The 13,749-nt window shown below is 38.8% G+C and overlaps 1 protein-coding gene across 1 annotated transcript in view; it reads right to left on the reverse strand.

The window, feature by feature from the left end:
- Window positions 1–3,264: 3,264 nt before the first annotated feature.
- The window catches only part of LOC139690832 (uncharacterized), a 162,144-nt gene continuing 151,659 nt past the window's right edge, over window positions 3,265–13,749 (reverse strand). The window contains exons 4-6 of the mRNA XM_071588426.1: window positions 8,512–8,618; window positions 6,699–7,120; window positions 3,265–5,858 (exon numbers count right to left, since the gene is read on the reverse strand). Of these exons, the coding sequence (XP_071444527.1) occupies window positions 4,289–5,858; window positions 6,699–7,120; window positions 8,512–8,618 (2,099 nt within the window). The 3' untranslated portion in view covers window positions 3,265–4,288. The remainder of the gene's footprint in view (window positions 5,859–6,698; window positions 7,121–8,511; window positions 8,619–13,749) is intronic.

Below are 13,749 nucleotides of genomic sequence, written 5' to 3' on the forward strand. Positions count from 1 at the left end.
AACATCTGTCAATATTATCGCTAATATTAAGAGATACTTCCCGGCGATGGGATTGATGCAGTTGATTACTCCGGAAAAGTGAACTAATAAATAGTATTGAGGAGCACTTGAAGAGGGCGATCTAGGGTTTACTACTTAGAAGGAAACTAATAAGGGCATTGAGTTGAATCACTCGACTGATATAAGAGGCATTGTCACAAGGTGAAACTGATACGTTTTTATTCTCTTACTGTTATTCAGGCTTCCTCTTTTAAATTGGAAATGAAACATATTTAGTCCTTCGTAACTCTGCTTTGTAAAACCATTACTCCACGGATCAACTAAAAAAACGATAAAAACATTGCTCAAATAGTTTGTTTGATGAATGCACCTACGAATTTGTTAACTATTAAAAACTGCTTTCTTCAAAATTTTTATTAGAGCTTACTCAGACTTCTGGGCTAAGAGCAATTCTATAATCCCATTTCTTGGTAGTAGCCTCCGCAACCAATGAAACGCGAACTTATTTTGTTGAGACCCACCAATTTAAGGGACAGTAATTTCTCAGAAGCGCCCAACGTTATCACCACCAGATGCCTCAGCCTTCATTACGATAGTGAGACGTTCCGTGCGTTGCACTTCCGTCTTCTCTCTCGCCTACGCGTTCATCCATTCTTACTCTTCCATCCTTTGCTCCGCTGTCCCCCAAGCACTGTCTCCCAAAACCCAACCGCCTTCTCCTCTCCTCTTAAATATTCCTCTTTTAACCTCCAGCCGTTACTCCAGAGGAAACTCGTCTTCTGGGTATTCCCCTCACGTGGAGATCTTAAGATCGGCATTCAAACGCTATTTTCATTTCATTCACTCCGTTTACAATGGACGCTTATGAACGGAGACCACTTCGACTTGCCCTCTGCCGGTGAACGGATCTCGGATAGCATTTGTTTGCCCACGATATTTATTATATACTAGTTTACTGCTGAGCTAATATGTTTGCAAGGTTACACTTCTAAAAGTAATAGATAAGGCAATTTTTATTTGTCTTTAAAGTTCAGGTAGTCAAGTTTGATGCAAGGCGTAAAATCTGAAGCGAAGGAAAGGCGATATAAAATACCTTGATGTATATCTGACTCTTAAACCTTTGCTGCATAGTGTAAGAAATCAAATGATACGTTAATAAAATAGTTATATTGGTAATGACATTAAGGATGTGTACAGTGCCTCGAATATGCAATTTTTCAGAATACGAGATTTGTAACCCATTTCCTTTGCCCTAAGGAACGGAAATGAACCCTTTGCCAAAGATTTTCTTCTTTTCAAACACTTTAATACATTTTTTCAAAGTACAACAAAGGAAGACTAGCCATGAAAATGGAGTATTTTTCGGAAAACACAGGACCTATCTAGTTATAATTAAAGCTGGCTTTCTTGAATGCAGTCGTATTTTTATGCTTAATAGTAGTAATTGTCTAGAATGCTCCGGTATATTTCACGTCTTTAAGTATAATATCTTTCAATTATATCATGCAAAATGATATTAAGAATTTATTAAGAAATAGAACGGAGTCACTACGTGATTTTATGCTTTTGCTCCTACATTTATTATAACGTTGAAAGGATGCATATACGTTTATTGTCAGCTTTATGCCCAACGTAGAAGCAAAATACGAAAAACAATTGCGTAAGGAAGGTTGTTAAGAAAGTACTCGTTAAAGCCTTGGTATGGAGCGCGGTCTTTTGAACTGCGAGGAAACATGGCCGTTGGAGCAAGATGATAGGCATATACTGAAGGCTTCTGAGAAGTGGATGTGAAGAGGTATGAAAAAGGTAAAATTAATGAAAAGGAAGACAAAAAAATAGGTACATTAGGCTTGGTGAGGTAGAAGAGAAGTTGCTTGGTAATATCCAAAGGAGACAGGAAAGGTGGATAAAAAGCATTTTGATTGGCGATGGACCTTTGAGAACTGTGATAAAGGGGAGAACGTTAGGCAGGCGAGGAATGGGATGGGCATGTTGGACATAATGAAGGGAAATTCCAAGAAACTGCGGGAGATGCCGCAACAGTAACTTTTAACGGAGTCATCCGCTAATATAAATTTCAATTCAACAATTTTAGAGAGTAAAAATCAATCCCGGTCAAGGTGAATGATTTTTACACTCTGAAATCGTTGCATTATAATGAAGGGATACAAAATTGAAGGACTTATCGTAGTGTGAAGTGTTAGATAGTTTCTTGTTTGGCGAGGCTAATAGATGTAGATTTGCTAAATCTGTGTTCATCCTAAATCAACCTTAGACAGTAAACGACCAAATAGTGATAATATGGTTGTTCAATCAGCCAAAGGAGATCAAATAAAGACCAGGATTTTGATGAACACTTACCTTTATTGACCTTAAATCAAGCAGCTTAAATACTTTTGGGTTTAATACCCGTTCTCACTGTAGAGAGTTGATTCCTAACAACATGGCGTCCTTGTCATACCATCAGTAAACAAACTTCAAGTATGGTTGTCATGGTAAAGATGGTCTTCAACAGGAAACAAAAGGAAAGCGAAAACTCTGATTCCCCGACTCATTAATTATTTAAGCATTTATAGACAGGCGAAATAGTGTATTATGATTGATTATGGATAAATAATATAAGTTAATTATTTCAGGTTGTGAGGTCATACAAACAAGACTACGGTTAAAAAATATTTGAAGCATGGCCCATTGGTGTTTTTTTATGAATCCAGTGTTCCTATGTTGCATTAATTATGTAAAATAAATACAAAGTCATCCACGGATATGACATTCTTTACCTCTTTAAACTCTTTCACCTGTATTCATGAAGTTTATGTTTTTAAATTTTCTTCACAAAGGATAGTAAATAAATCTGTTGAACGAAAAATTCATTATAATAACTTAATAAACAATCTGGGAAGCAAAATAAAAAAACTTCTTCTATATTTATTTTAGAATGTCCAGAATAAATGAATCATTAAATAAGAACGCAATCATCTATTCTTTGATTTTCCCAATTTCGACCATGCAGTTAAATTTATAGGATGTAGCAACACAATTACGTGATGCTATATTCACGTTTGACAGGCGTTTTGCACCCCGTAACCCCTACATATATATACGCCTAAGTTTATTAAATTAGTCCTTACCGGTTGCCCATTGATGTCAAAATAAATATTAAGGAACCTCGTTGGTAGGGATAATCATAGCAAGCAAGTCAATATTGAGAATTAAAATTTATTACTCTTGTTTGGATTTCTCACCAACACAAATTACTTCAATCTTTGTATATTAAGGTTCTACATCTACGGTGAATAGCGATTCTGTAAATTGATTGGAGCTTCATTCCATATTCAAGAGCAAAGTCGGCTAAAGTGGTTTGAGTGCCCATCAAAAATTCCATTTCAAAGATGGTTAGATCACGCAGACGTTTTTCTTTTTTTATTAGTTTTAAAGAAATACCTTCCTGTAACATTTGAACGATGAGATACGTCTCATGCATGTCTCGTAAAATATGACGGGCGCTATCAATCACTTAGTGGAGTATGCCTAAAAAATAGTGAAGTTCTTGGTCAGTAACATCAGAGGTCAAATCTTACTCCATTTCTACATTACTTGATTATTCATGATGACGTGCTTATATATAATTGTAAATATTTCAATGGAGGGACATGTTTTTGGCATGGCATCTTTTTAAATTAGGTCTGTTACATACCAAAATCTCCACATCGGTAAAATGACAAGCAGGAGTAGATTAGTCTATTAATATGCTCATCCACAAAGAAAATAATTAAAAATGAGTATTTTTGAAGGATTACTTGAAAATAAGAATACTTTAAGAATTACATTAGTACACACATATATGTTGAATAAGACAAGAAGGCATTTCTTATTTCCGTAAAACGAAAACTTGCTTTAATGTATTCTAAAATATACAGGCGACAACACTTTTTAAATTGGGATGAAATTACAATCATAATCCATTTATGGTGTTCTCTTATTATTTAGTATATAGTTCATTGAAGTTTTAAGGAAGAATTTAAGAAAATAGACTAGAATACGAGAAATTCTCCAAGATTTTCCCCATAGGAAACGGCTAAGCACAATCCTTTAAGAGTGGTAATTGGTAATTGACGGAAGAAGGGGACACCTTAACTTCGCCGACAATGCAATATTATTTTATTAATCGATATTGGTAATGCTGAACGGCTGGAATTTGTGATTATTTCCTCTGAAAGATCATCTTGAAGACTTTACGAAGACCTTCCTCTCTCCCTGCTACTTTTGGTCTCTCTCCGCTGAACATTCATTCCTTCGTGCTGCCAAACTTATTTTCGGGATTATCGGGCTTGCCACCGCCGGTTGAAGAAGACCCTGCGGAGGAACCCAAATCCTGTTTGTCCCAAGAACTCTTCCCTCCTTCCTCTCCGCCGGCCTTCGCATCCGCTGTCCCATCGGTCGAACCGCCGGGATGAGGCCTCAGCTCTCCCTCCGCCTCCTCCGCACTGCCTTCCTCCGCAGCTCTCCCCCATGGCCCGGAGTCCGCACTCCTCTTCATCGTCCAGAAATCTCCGAAACCGCTGTTGAACGTGTCCCCGTGAAAACCGGAGGAATCCATTTCAGGCCTCCTCTTGTCCGGTTGTGCTTGCCCGAGGCCCGTCATGCCACGGCTCCGTTTCATGGTCCAGAAGTCCCCGAATCCTCCGTTGAATGTATCACCGTGGAAACCCGACGAGTCCATTTCGGGCCTCCTCTTCACTCCCCGGAAGTACAACGGATGGGTCAATCCGCCCTGCCCCGCCCTCTTCATCGTCCAGAAGTCCCCGAAGCCGCTGTTGAAAGTGTCCCCGTGGAAACCGGACGAATCCATCTCCGGTCTCCTCTTGGCCTCCATCCTCCCCATCGGCCACCTCGCGCGGTCGCCATCCGACCTCTTCATTGTCCAGAAACCTCCAAAGTCGCCGTTGAAGGTGTCCCCGTGGAATCCAGACGAATCCATCTCAGGCCTCCTCTTTCCATAATTTTCTCGGACACCACCAGCTTGGCTCTTTGTTGCCCAGGGGTACCCGTCCCGTTTCATCGTCCAGAAATCGCCGAAGCCGCTGTTGAAGGTGTCCCCGTGGAATCCAGACGAATCCATCTCCGGCCTTCTCTTCTCCGCAAGAGGACGCGCCAGCGCGTTCCTCTTCATGGTCCAGAAATCGCCGAAGCCGCTGTTGAAAGTGTCCCCGTGGAAACCGGACGAATCCATTTCAGGCCTCCTCTTGAAGTTACTGTGGTGCTGGGGTGAAGATCCTTGACTTCTCTTCATGGTCCAAAAGTCCCCGAAGCCACTGTTGAACGTATCCCCGTGGAAGCCGGAAGAGTCCATCTCCGGTCTTCTCTTCCCCTCACTCAGATTGTCCCAGGACGGAGCCCGCTTCATGGTATAGAAGTCCCCAAATCCACTTGAGAAGGTGTCTCCATGGAAGCCGGACGAATCCATCTCGGGTCTTCGCTTCTCCATGTTGCTCGGGGCCCTCTTCATGGTCCAAAAGTCCCCGAAGCCACTGTTGAACGTGTCCCCGTGGAATCCTGAAGAGTCCATCTCGGGCCTCCGCTTACCGAGTTTCCCTAGGGATCCCTCCTCTTGGCCGAGGTTCCTCTTCATGGTCCAGAAGTCTCCAAAGCCGCCGCTAAACGTGTCCCCGTGGAAACCCGAGGAGCTCATCTCTGGTCTCCTCTTCGAAGCCTCGGCGATCACCTGGGCGGGAGTGTCGACCGCTCTCTCTTCCCTCTTCAGCGCTCCTTTTCCCGCGGGCTTCGGAGTGACGCCTCCCGCCGACCGTTTGGCTCTCTTTGGAGACGAGTCGTCGACTATCGCCGGTTTCTCAGCTCTAAAATTTTACGGAAATAAATATGTTAAGAATGAGTAAATGGCAAAAAATCAGTGTATAACCATTAACGCGTCGATTATTTACATCTCCCTAGGCTCTACGGCCAAATTAAGGTGATGTGGTTTGTCTAATGGTGGGCACAAATCGGGATGGGACCTCAGGGCACCCTTAATCAAATTGTTAGCTTGTTCTACTTAAGTATCATGCTACTATTTAAAAAAATAAAAAGAGTAGATTGGCAAAAATAGGTGTGACACGACAGTAAAAGGAAACTTCCGAGGCTTAAATATCGCGCGTTATTTAAATTTGACTGATTTGAAGTAAAAATCCATAACTTAACTTCTTGTAACTGAGTGATAAATATAATTATGCGTAAAAAATTAATGTTAATGCGTCCTTTTTCAAAAGAGTCCAAATTTATCAAGGTTATTTCATCCATAAATAAACTGGATGAGTCGGAAGGGAGCGAATGTACTGTTGAATGAACTTCACCTTAAGCATTTAATTGTTTTGTTTTTATTCTCAAAGAAATTAAAGGATTTCCTAGAGGGATGACTACCCCTCTGCATCCATGCTCTACGTGACTTCGCGGGTCGACTGACCCTCCTCGGTATTCTCAGACAATACTCGTACTTTGCAAGAGATATCTCCTCCCATTCGCCCAAACAAACTCTCCATTGGTGGGACGAGGGAAGAAGTTTTGGGATAGAGCCCTTAGGTTTTAATAGTTTTGGACAAATATTTTCAACATTTAAACTTTTAACCTAAGAAGGCAAAAGATTTAACCATAAAATAAATTCTTCCTAGTCATAAGTCTCGTGAATACCAATTGATACCAACCCCAAGGACTTTGAGACGGGCGCGTTTGTCTTGTTTTCTCGTCCCAGGTCTTCAGCCTCCTCAGGTTCAACACTCCGAACCACCCGTTTCATCGGATTGAAGGAGCCGAAGTCTCGATAGAAGACGTCGTCATGGAAACCGCGTGCGTTGATTCCGAAGGGGTCTCTCTTGTTCAAGGAGTACCCTCCACCTAGCGCGCTTCTTTTGTTCTTGAACAGGGACGAGGGGGTGCCCGGTGGAGATCGGTGGTGGTCGACAAATTCGCGAAGGAAATCCGTTGGGTCTGATTGTTTTCCGATGCCGAGGCGCGCCCATTGCTCCAGTCTCGTCTCCCGATCGTCATCCGTCAGTCCTGACGCAGGCAACGCACCGTCTCCGTGAAGTGAAGGGTATCTCCTTGCCAATAATCCCGTAATAATTTTCTATTTTCGAGAGAGAAAGAAATGTCAATTCGTGAAATGGCATAATAAAGGCCAATTACATACGCAATCCTATAGAACTCATGTGTAATATTACCTGAATGAGATTCTTAAAAAAAATCATCTAAATCAATTCAAAAAAATAAGCGTGAGAAATATCTGAATTAGGTATTTAATGGGCGAATAAAAAATAAATGAAATTTAAATCCACCAAATCTTTGATATTTTATGACTTACAGTAAAATACTTGCATATTCTAATTTAGCTCATTTTTTAACCAAAGTTTGTGACGATTTGAGATCAAGCATCATCTGCATTGGCCAACTCTAGTACTCATTCTTACGCTTAAGGAAAGTGAAATGAGATAAATTTTCAGCATACACAACGACTGTATAATTGCTACGAGCATGATTGATTCATCTTTGATCTATAGGTGAAAACCATATGAAATGGCGACAACTGGAGTTAGGAAGTAGTTATTGCTTTTGACTTCATCAGATTAATCGGTGGCTTACGTTCAGAATTTGGAAGCGATACTTGGATGATATATCAAATGTATTCTTAGAATTTCAAGCATATATATTTGCAAAATTGACCAATTTCCATGGATAATAAAAAGTTTGAAGTCATGTACAACGAAGAACAAGAAGTGTTCAGCCACATTATGAGGAAGACACGAGGTCCACTGCTATCCAGAAGGTTTCAAAATCGATTACGAAACATTTTTTTCTGACTTCGGCGAAAAGATTTAATTTTTGGAGATAGAAAGCCACGGGATAAGAAAAAAATAAAAAATATTCACTATTAATAATAGCTTGCAATAGTTTGTTTCCGAGGTAGCTTTTCCCACTGGCCTTAAACCTTGTTAACTTCGGCGATTCATAGTTCATAGTATATTTATTTACTCACGAAAAATTAATAGCTGGCCTAAATTTGATACTACTCTCATCATTTTAATTTTACAGTAAATTTATATTCCAGCCTCATACGCGCTTGGAAGATCAAAGAATCCGGATGAATCCCCGAAATAAAGCCATCAATTTATTAATCCCAGAATTAATAATGTAAAAAATAGAAAAAGCAATAACTGGATGCGGTTTTTAACTTTGAGCTATCACGGTGGTTATTTTATATAATCCAAAAGTGGTTTTTGAGATGATAATATATTTCATAGTTATTGGTCAATTATTTTAATCCCATTAATATACAATTAGGAAGTATACGGGCAATATTTCATATTTCCTGAACATCAACGTCCAACACACATTTTAATGGCCCTTGTAATTTTGGGTACCTTTATCCTTTATTGCTCCATTGGCAAAATGCAACATGAATTTTTAATCTATAATACTTTATTTAAAATTCAACCGTGGTCTGTCCGCTACTTCACTTACTTCTCTGTCAACGTGTGGTTCCAAAATTGCTAAATCCCCTTCTTGGTTGTCAAACGCACCATCGGAGCCTCTTTCGTCGTCGTTGTACCTGAGATGAGGATAAATATCTGCAAGAAAAATAAATATATTTAAAATACGCAATAGAATATTTGGAAAAACTTTAAATTAATAAAGGAATCAAAGGACTCTCATTATCAATGCTCATTTTTTATTATCATCATTTGTGTTTACTGTCATTATTTATGTTTCAGTAAATCATAATTATGTTTATTATCTATTTGAAATCTATGTGGCCATTCATTCGAACAGTTAAAAATTAAACTCATAGTAAAAATTTTAATTTGGCTTCCAACTTGCCCTTCGATCACTCAGTTTATCATTTGCTCATTTTGGAACTGAAACGTAATGACTTTATCAAGGGTTAGGTGGATAAAAAATATGTCATTAATTTTAACGATACACCGAAAAAGTACTTAAAATATTTCGCTTCTTACGCTTACCTTTCGATTGTAATTTTAAAACGTTGGGATTGCATCATTAAGTATGCACGTGTGAATTATTGAAATTATCATGAACATTTTTGCTGGGAATAAGTCTTCCCTAATTAAGGAAGAAACCGAACCATTTACTATGGGAGTAGGGAACGGCATCTAGCTGTTTTAAGGGATGTGGTTCGTAGACCATGGGACGGCCGTTGGGTTAAGATGGGGGAAGTCATCGCCATGATGTAGACCCGACACTTCATAGGGGAAAAAACCTCCGAAAACCACATGTGCGCTCAAAATGCATGGAAATTTATGCGCGTGCAATTTGCGGTCGCGGAGTGGCTCCGTATGGCGGCCCAGAGAACATAGTAATCGCATAAACACGGGCGCTGTTGGGGAGTACTCGTTAGACATTTGCGTGAAGGTCACTCATGAATTTTTAGCTCAGAGCACATTCAAGCCGATAGTCAGAGATTCGATCACGTTCAGACGGAGGACGTAAAAAAATCGTAGCACAGCATACGGTGTACACACTTTTATCTTCGGGCGGCGTGCGCTTCCCAGCTCGCCCATGTCCACAGTGTACGAAAATTTAATATTTTTTTCATCACATTGGGACGAAGCAGGCAATATGCCGGGAAGGAAATTTGCAAAACCGCTATTGGAAGTTAATCATCGTCTACATCTCGAAAGTTAATAGGTGAAAGTCATGAGTTTACAAAGCTTCGCGGCATGCGAGGTTCGCACTTTCGGGACAATATCTTTTCTATGAATCGTCAGTGGTTTCCCCCCAGGAGGCCTGGAATGCATTAAAATATACAGGTTGGATTCACAAATAAGATGCTCGAAATCTTACCCAGATTTTACTCCAAAGCTCTTAAATAGGCGAAATGAATCGGCTGTACGTAATAAGTTTCAAGGTGTTCACATGATGGTAACATATACAGGTTGATTATTTTAACTTAAAACAATCTTATCGTTGGAGACGATTTTATAATCTTATAATCTGATAGCTATATGTCTAGGTTCGGTGCCAGGACCCAGGACTCTTCAGAAACTGGGAATAGGTACGTCTATTGATGAAGCACATAGCTTGGTGCGGTGGCTAGTACACCCCCTTTTTATATTCACGTCCCTAGTTTAACTCCGGCGTTGAAACATTTTTCAACGGAAATCACATCCTAACTTGAACATTTCAAATACCGGAACCTCAACCGTTTCATCGGATATTAAATTTGATATCTTTCCATTGGGGTGCGCATTAAAGCGGATGACCTTATTAATTGCTCATCACCAATATTATATGATATTAATGATGATAATAGAATTGCATTTGACGCACTGGAATGCAGTCAAACCAGGGGATAATCTAAGCAGGAAATGACATGGAACAGTGGAAACCATGTTGGGTGGTCCTACAATGCGGTTCTAAAAGCATGGTGTCATGCGAGAAAACTCAATTGCAGTCTCGAAAACCGCGCATTTTTAACACTTAATAATGTGAATCGGCAACCTGGTGCAATATAAGCGTGGACAACAGAAAGCAGAATACTTTCAGACAACTGTTAATAAGTTTAACTTGGAGCATCAAGTTTCTGTCAATATCCCTAAAAATTCAATATTTCAATTCCACTGACAGCCCTGAGGTAATTTACTTTTTTTAAATTTCATTTCATAAAAAAAAGTCGTTTCTCCGCAGGAGACCGACTGGGAAAAATTTTCCCTTCCTTGATTTATAACACAAAAATTGGATGAATTATGGTTTTAAAGAACTTACTTGAGTTATTAAGATAATGTTATCAACATTACAAATTGTTCAATTAATTCTTAAATTTTAAAAGTTGGATACTAGGGATTTTTTTGGTACCGAGCTTCCTTCATGTGATTTTCGTACATGCAATTACTGATTAACATAAATGAAACACACCTTAATTTCAAGTCACTGTTAGTACCTAACCTACGATTAATCCCTACTTTAAATTATAGTTACCTTCGGCTGGATTAATGATTGGAATACATTGATGAAATATACGATTATATCTTTCAAAGTTGGTGGTGATAAATCAATACGTTACACCGAGAACCATTGTTGATAAATTTGTTGCTTTGACATTTTTATGGGTAAAAATGTTTTTGCTAGCATTTTGTTGTTCTAATTCGTCCACATTTCCAATTTAAGGATGTCCTGGCAGTGTTGTGTGTCAGGTTACAAAAGCATCTACAGTTCTCAACTAAGGATAATGGATACGTTACAGTATTCAAAATCCCCAAGGATGAATGTGTCAAAGAAGAGTGACTAAAATATTCCGAGTAAGGACTTTTAATAATGAATAGATAATGAATAATTTTTTTCTGATAAATACATAATAACGGAAAAAATCATGCAAATTAACTGTTCAAGTAAATTTTCTGTAAGCAGTTTAAATAATCTCTCCTGTCCATTTTCATGTATTATAACGCGTTTTTCATTTTTTTCTCATTCAACTCACTCTTTCGGTAGCCAGTTGGAAGATAAACATTGTTGAAAAAATACCTGGAATAAATTTGTTTTTGAATTTCCTGCCTTACGTTTATTAAAGACTGAATTGCAGCCGTCACATTGAATTAGTTATGCTATTGAAATTATATAAGGAACTTTGAAATTCCACACAGGCTTATGTGTGGAATAACAAAGTTACTTATTTCATTTCAATAAGTTGCGTAGTTTCCTTAATATTAAGCCGGAGACAATAACCCTCTAAACTATTTCAACAAGTTTTAAGATAAATATTATGTCTTTGGCCTCTAATAAAATATTAATTTATGAAAATCTTTTCAGTGACACGCAGTTATGCGGCAGAAACTGCAAATATGCATTCTGAATATGATATTGTATTGTCAATGTTAGTTTTCTTAAAATAAATGCTGTGGCGACTGTGAAGTAAAATTTTCCTTTCATTTAAATAACTTGAAGTCCAGCTACTTGTTTTGACCGATGATTTTCGCGTATTTTTTGGATCCTCTTAATTTTTTTAGAAATTGGAACAGCTTTGCATTGGAGGTGGGCGATCCAGTGTTTTTGCCTCTTCACTCTTTTCGTGGTCATCTATCGATGAAGCGTTATGGATATTATATGCATTATTATCAGTGGTTTTGAAGCTAATAGTAGATTTGATCGGCTGGAGGTTTGTACAGCAATAATATTCCCTCACGGCCCTTTCGGTTAGTGAGCAATTGCGACCCTTATACATATGAATGGCCTAAAGTTAAATCTGACACTTCCGACGTGCATAAAGTAGTCTGCAGAATAGTGGTATTTAACAATTTGCCAAGTTTGAAGGCTATTTTATATCTGATTTTGAAAGAACTCAACACTACATAGGAACCTACAAAAACCTACAGTTTTAGGCTAATATTTTTATGCAGGATAGTATATTGTTTTGGCGGTCATAGAGTTATGTTTTTCATTATAACTCTTATTAATGACACATTTAAGCTATCATTATTTTTAGCAAATTTTCAAAAAAGCAAAAGAATCGCTTCCTGTCGAGAGAACTCAAGGATAATTTATCGGATCTTAGAATACTTGATCCTAATTCTATCCCTTTTTGAATGCAATTTAAACATTTACAAACGTCATGACGAATACGTGCAACCACACAATAACAATGTGGATTTAGCGAAGGATGTAAATATTAAAAAAAACACACGAATTCTGAGAAGCCCTGGGAGAGAATAGGTTTTTCGAGACTCCGCACATCTCTATCGACTAATTCCATCTCGGCCACCGCACATGGGAACCATGGGAACTGCGCATCCGAAATCTAACTGCCCTCGCTATGCGTTCCGGAGTAGGCTTGGAGTGTATGACCTCAATGCCTTCCTCCCTTCCCCCCTCCGTCTTACCCACTCACAACAGTCATCCTGATCAAGCCCTCCGATCCAATCATCCGCTCCCATCCTGCTTGGAAATAAGAGCGGACGGCCTTCTTTCCTCCATTACTCACCCACCGCCCGCAGCGGATGGAGCCGACCTTCCACGGACTGAGCCCCCCCAGCGTCCGTGCCATGGGCATACGTCATCGCTATCTGTTGCCTCACTTGGGTTGGGCGAAGGGCGTGCTTACGTGAATTAGCTACACCGCTCGGAGGAAGTGCGAAAAAATGAACTGAAATGGCGACATCGGAGCAACGGCCGTAAAATAGAATAAACAATCTCTTAGCACCGCATAGGCGTAGCAGGACTTTTTTGAGGAATTTGGTGTTCTCTTCAACGGTAGTTTAAAATTTGGCTGTCGAAAGAATCTCCTAATAAAGTAATTCATGATTTTCCGTCGAACAAAGTTATATTCCGCATTGAATTTATCGAGCAATTCATTAAATACTCTAATAAAGTTGACGATGAAAATATTGAGTAAACTTGGTGACTCATAATTTTCCATTCTATGTTGCTGAAAATTGCCACAAAATAATCGAAATGATTTATTTTTCTAAAATTATTCATTTTATTAATATAATCTATATTGAAGGGTCAATTTTTGAAAATTAATTAAATCTTTCTTCCGCATTTGGAAAAATAAACCGCGATTTTTAGAATCCCCGCCTCGCTGTTTTCATAAATTATATTAATTATTCTAAATTACAGAGGTTAATGAAGACACTATGTAACTGCATGTAATTCAGATTTTTAGATGAAAATTTCATGATATGCGACATCCAAAAATATCAATAAAAATAATGCTCTTGGCGTTTAACATTGCATTTTTTATCGGTT

The sequence above is a fragment of the Hetaerina americana genome, unplaced genomic scaffold, assembly GCF_022747635.1.
Source record: "Hetaerina americana unplaced genomic scaffold, ioHetAmer1.1.p SCAF_3, whole genome shotgun sequence".
NCBI lineage: Eukaryota > Metazoa > Arthropoda > Insecta > Odonata > Calopterygidae > Hetaerina > Hetaerina americana.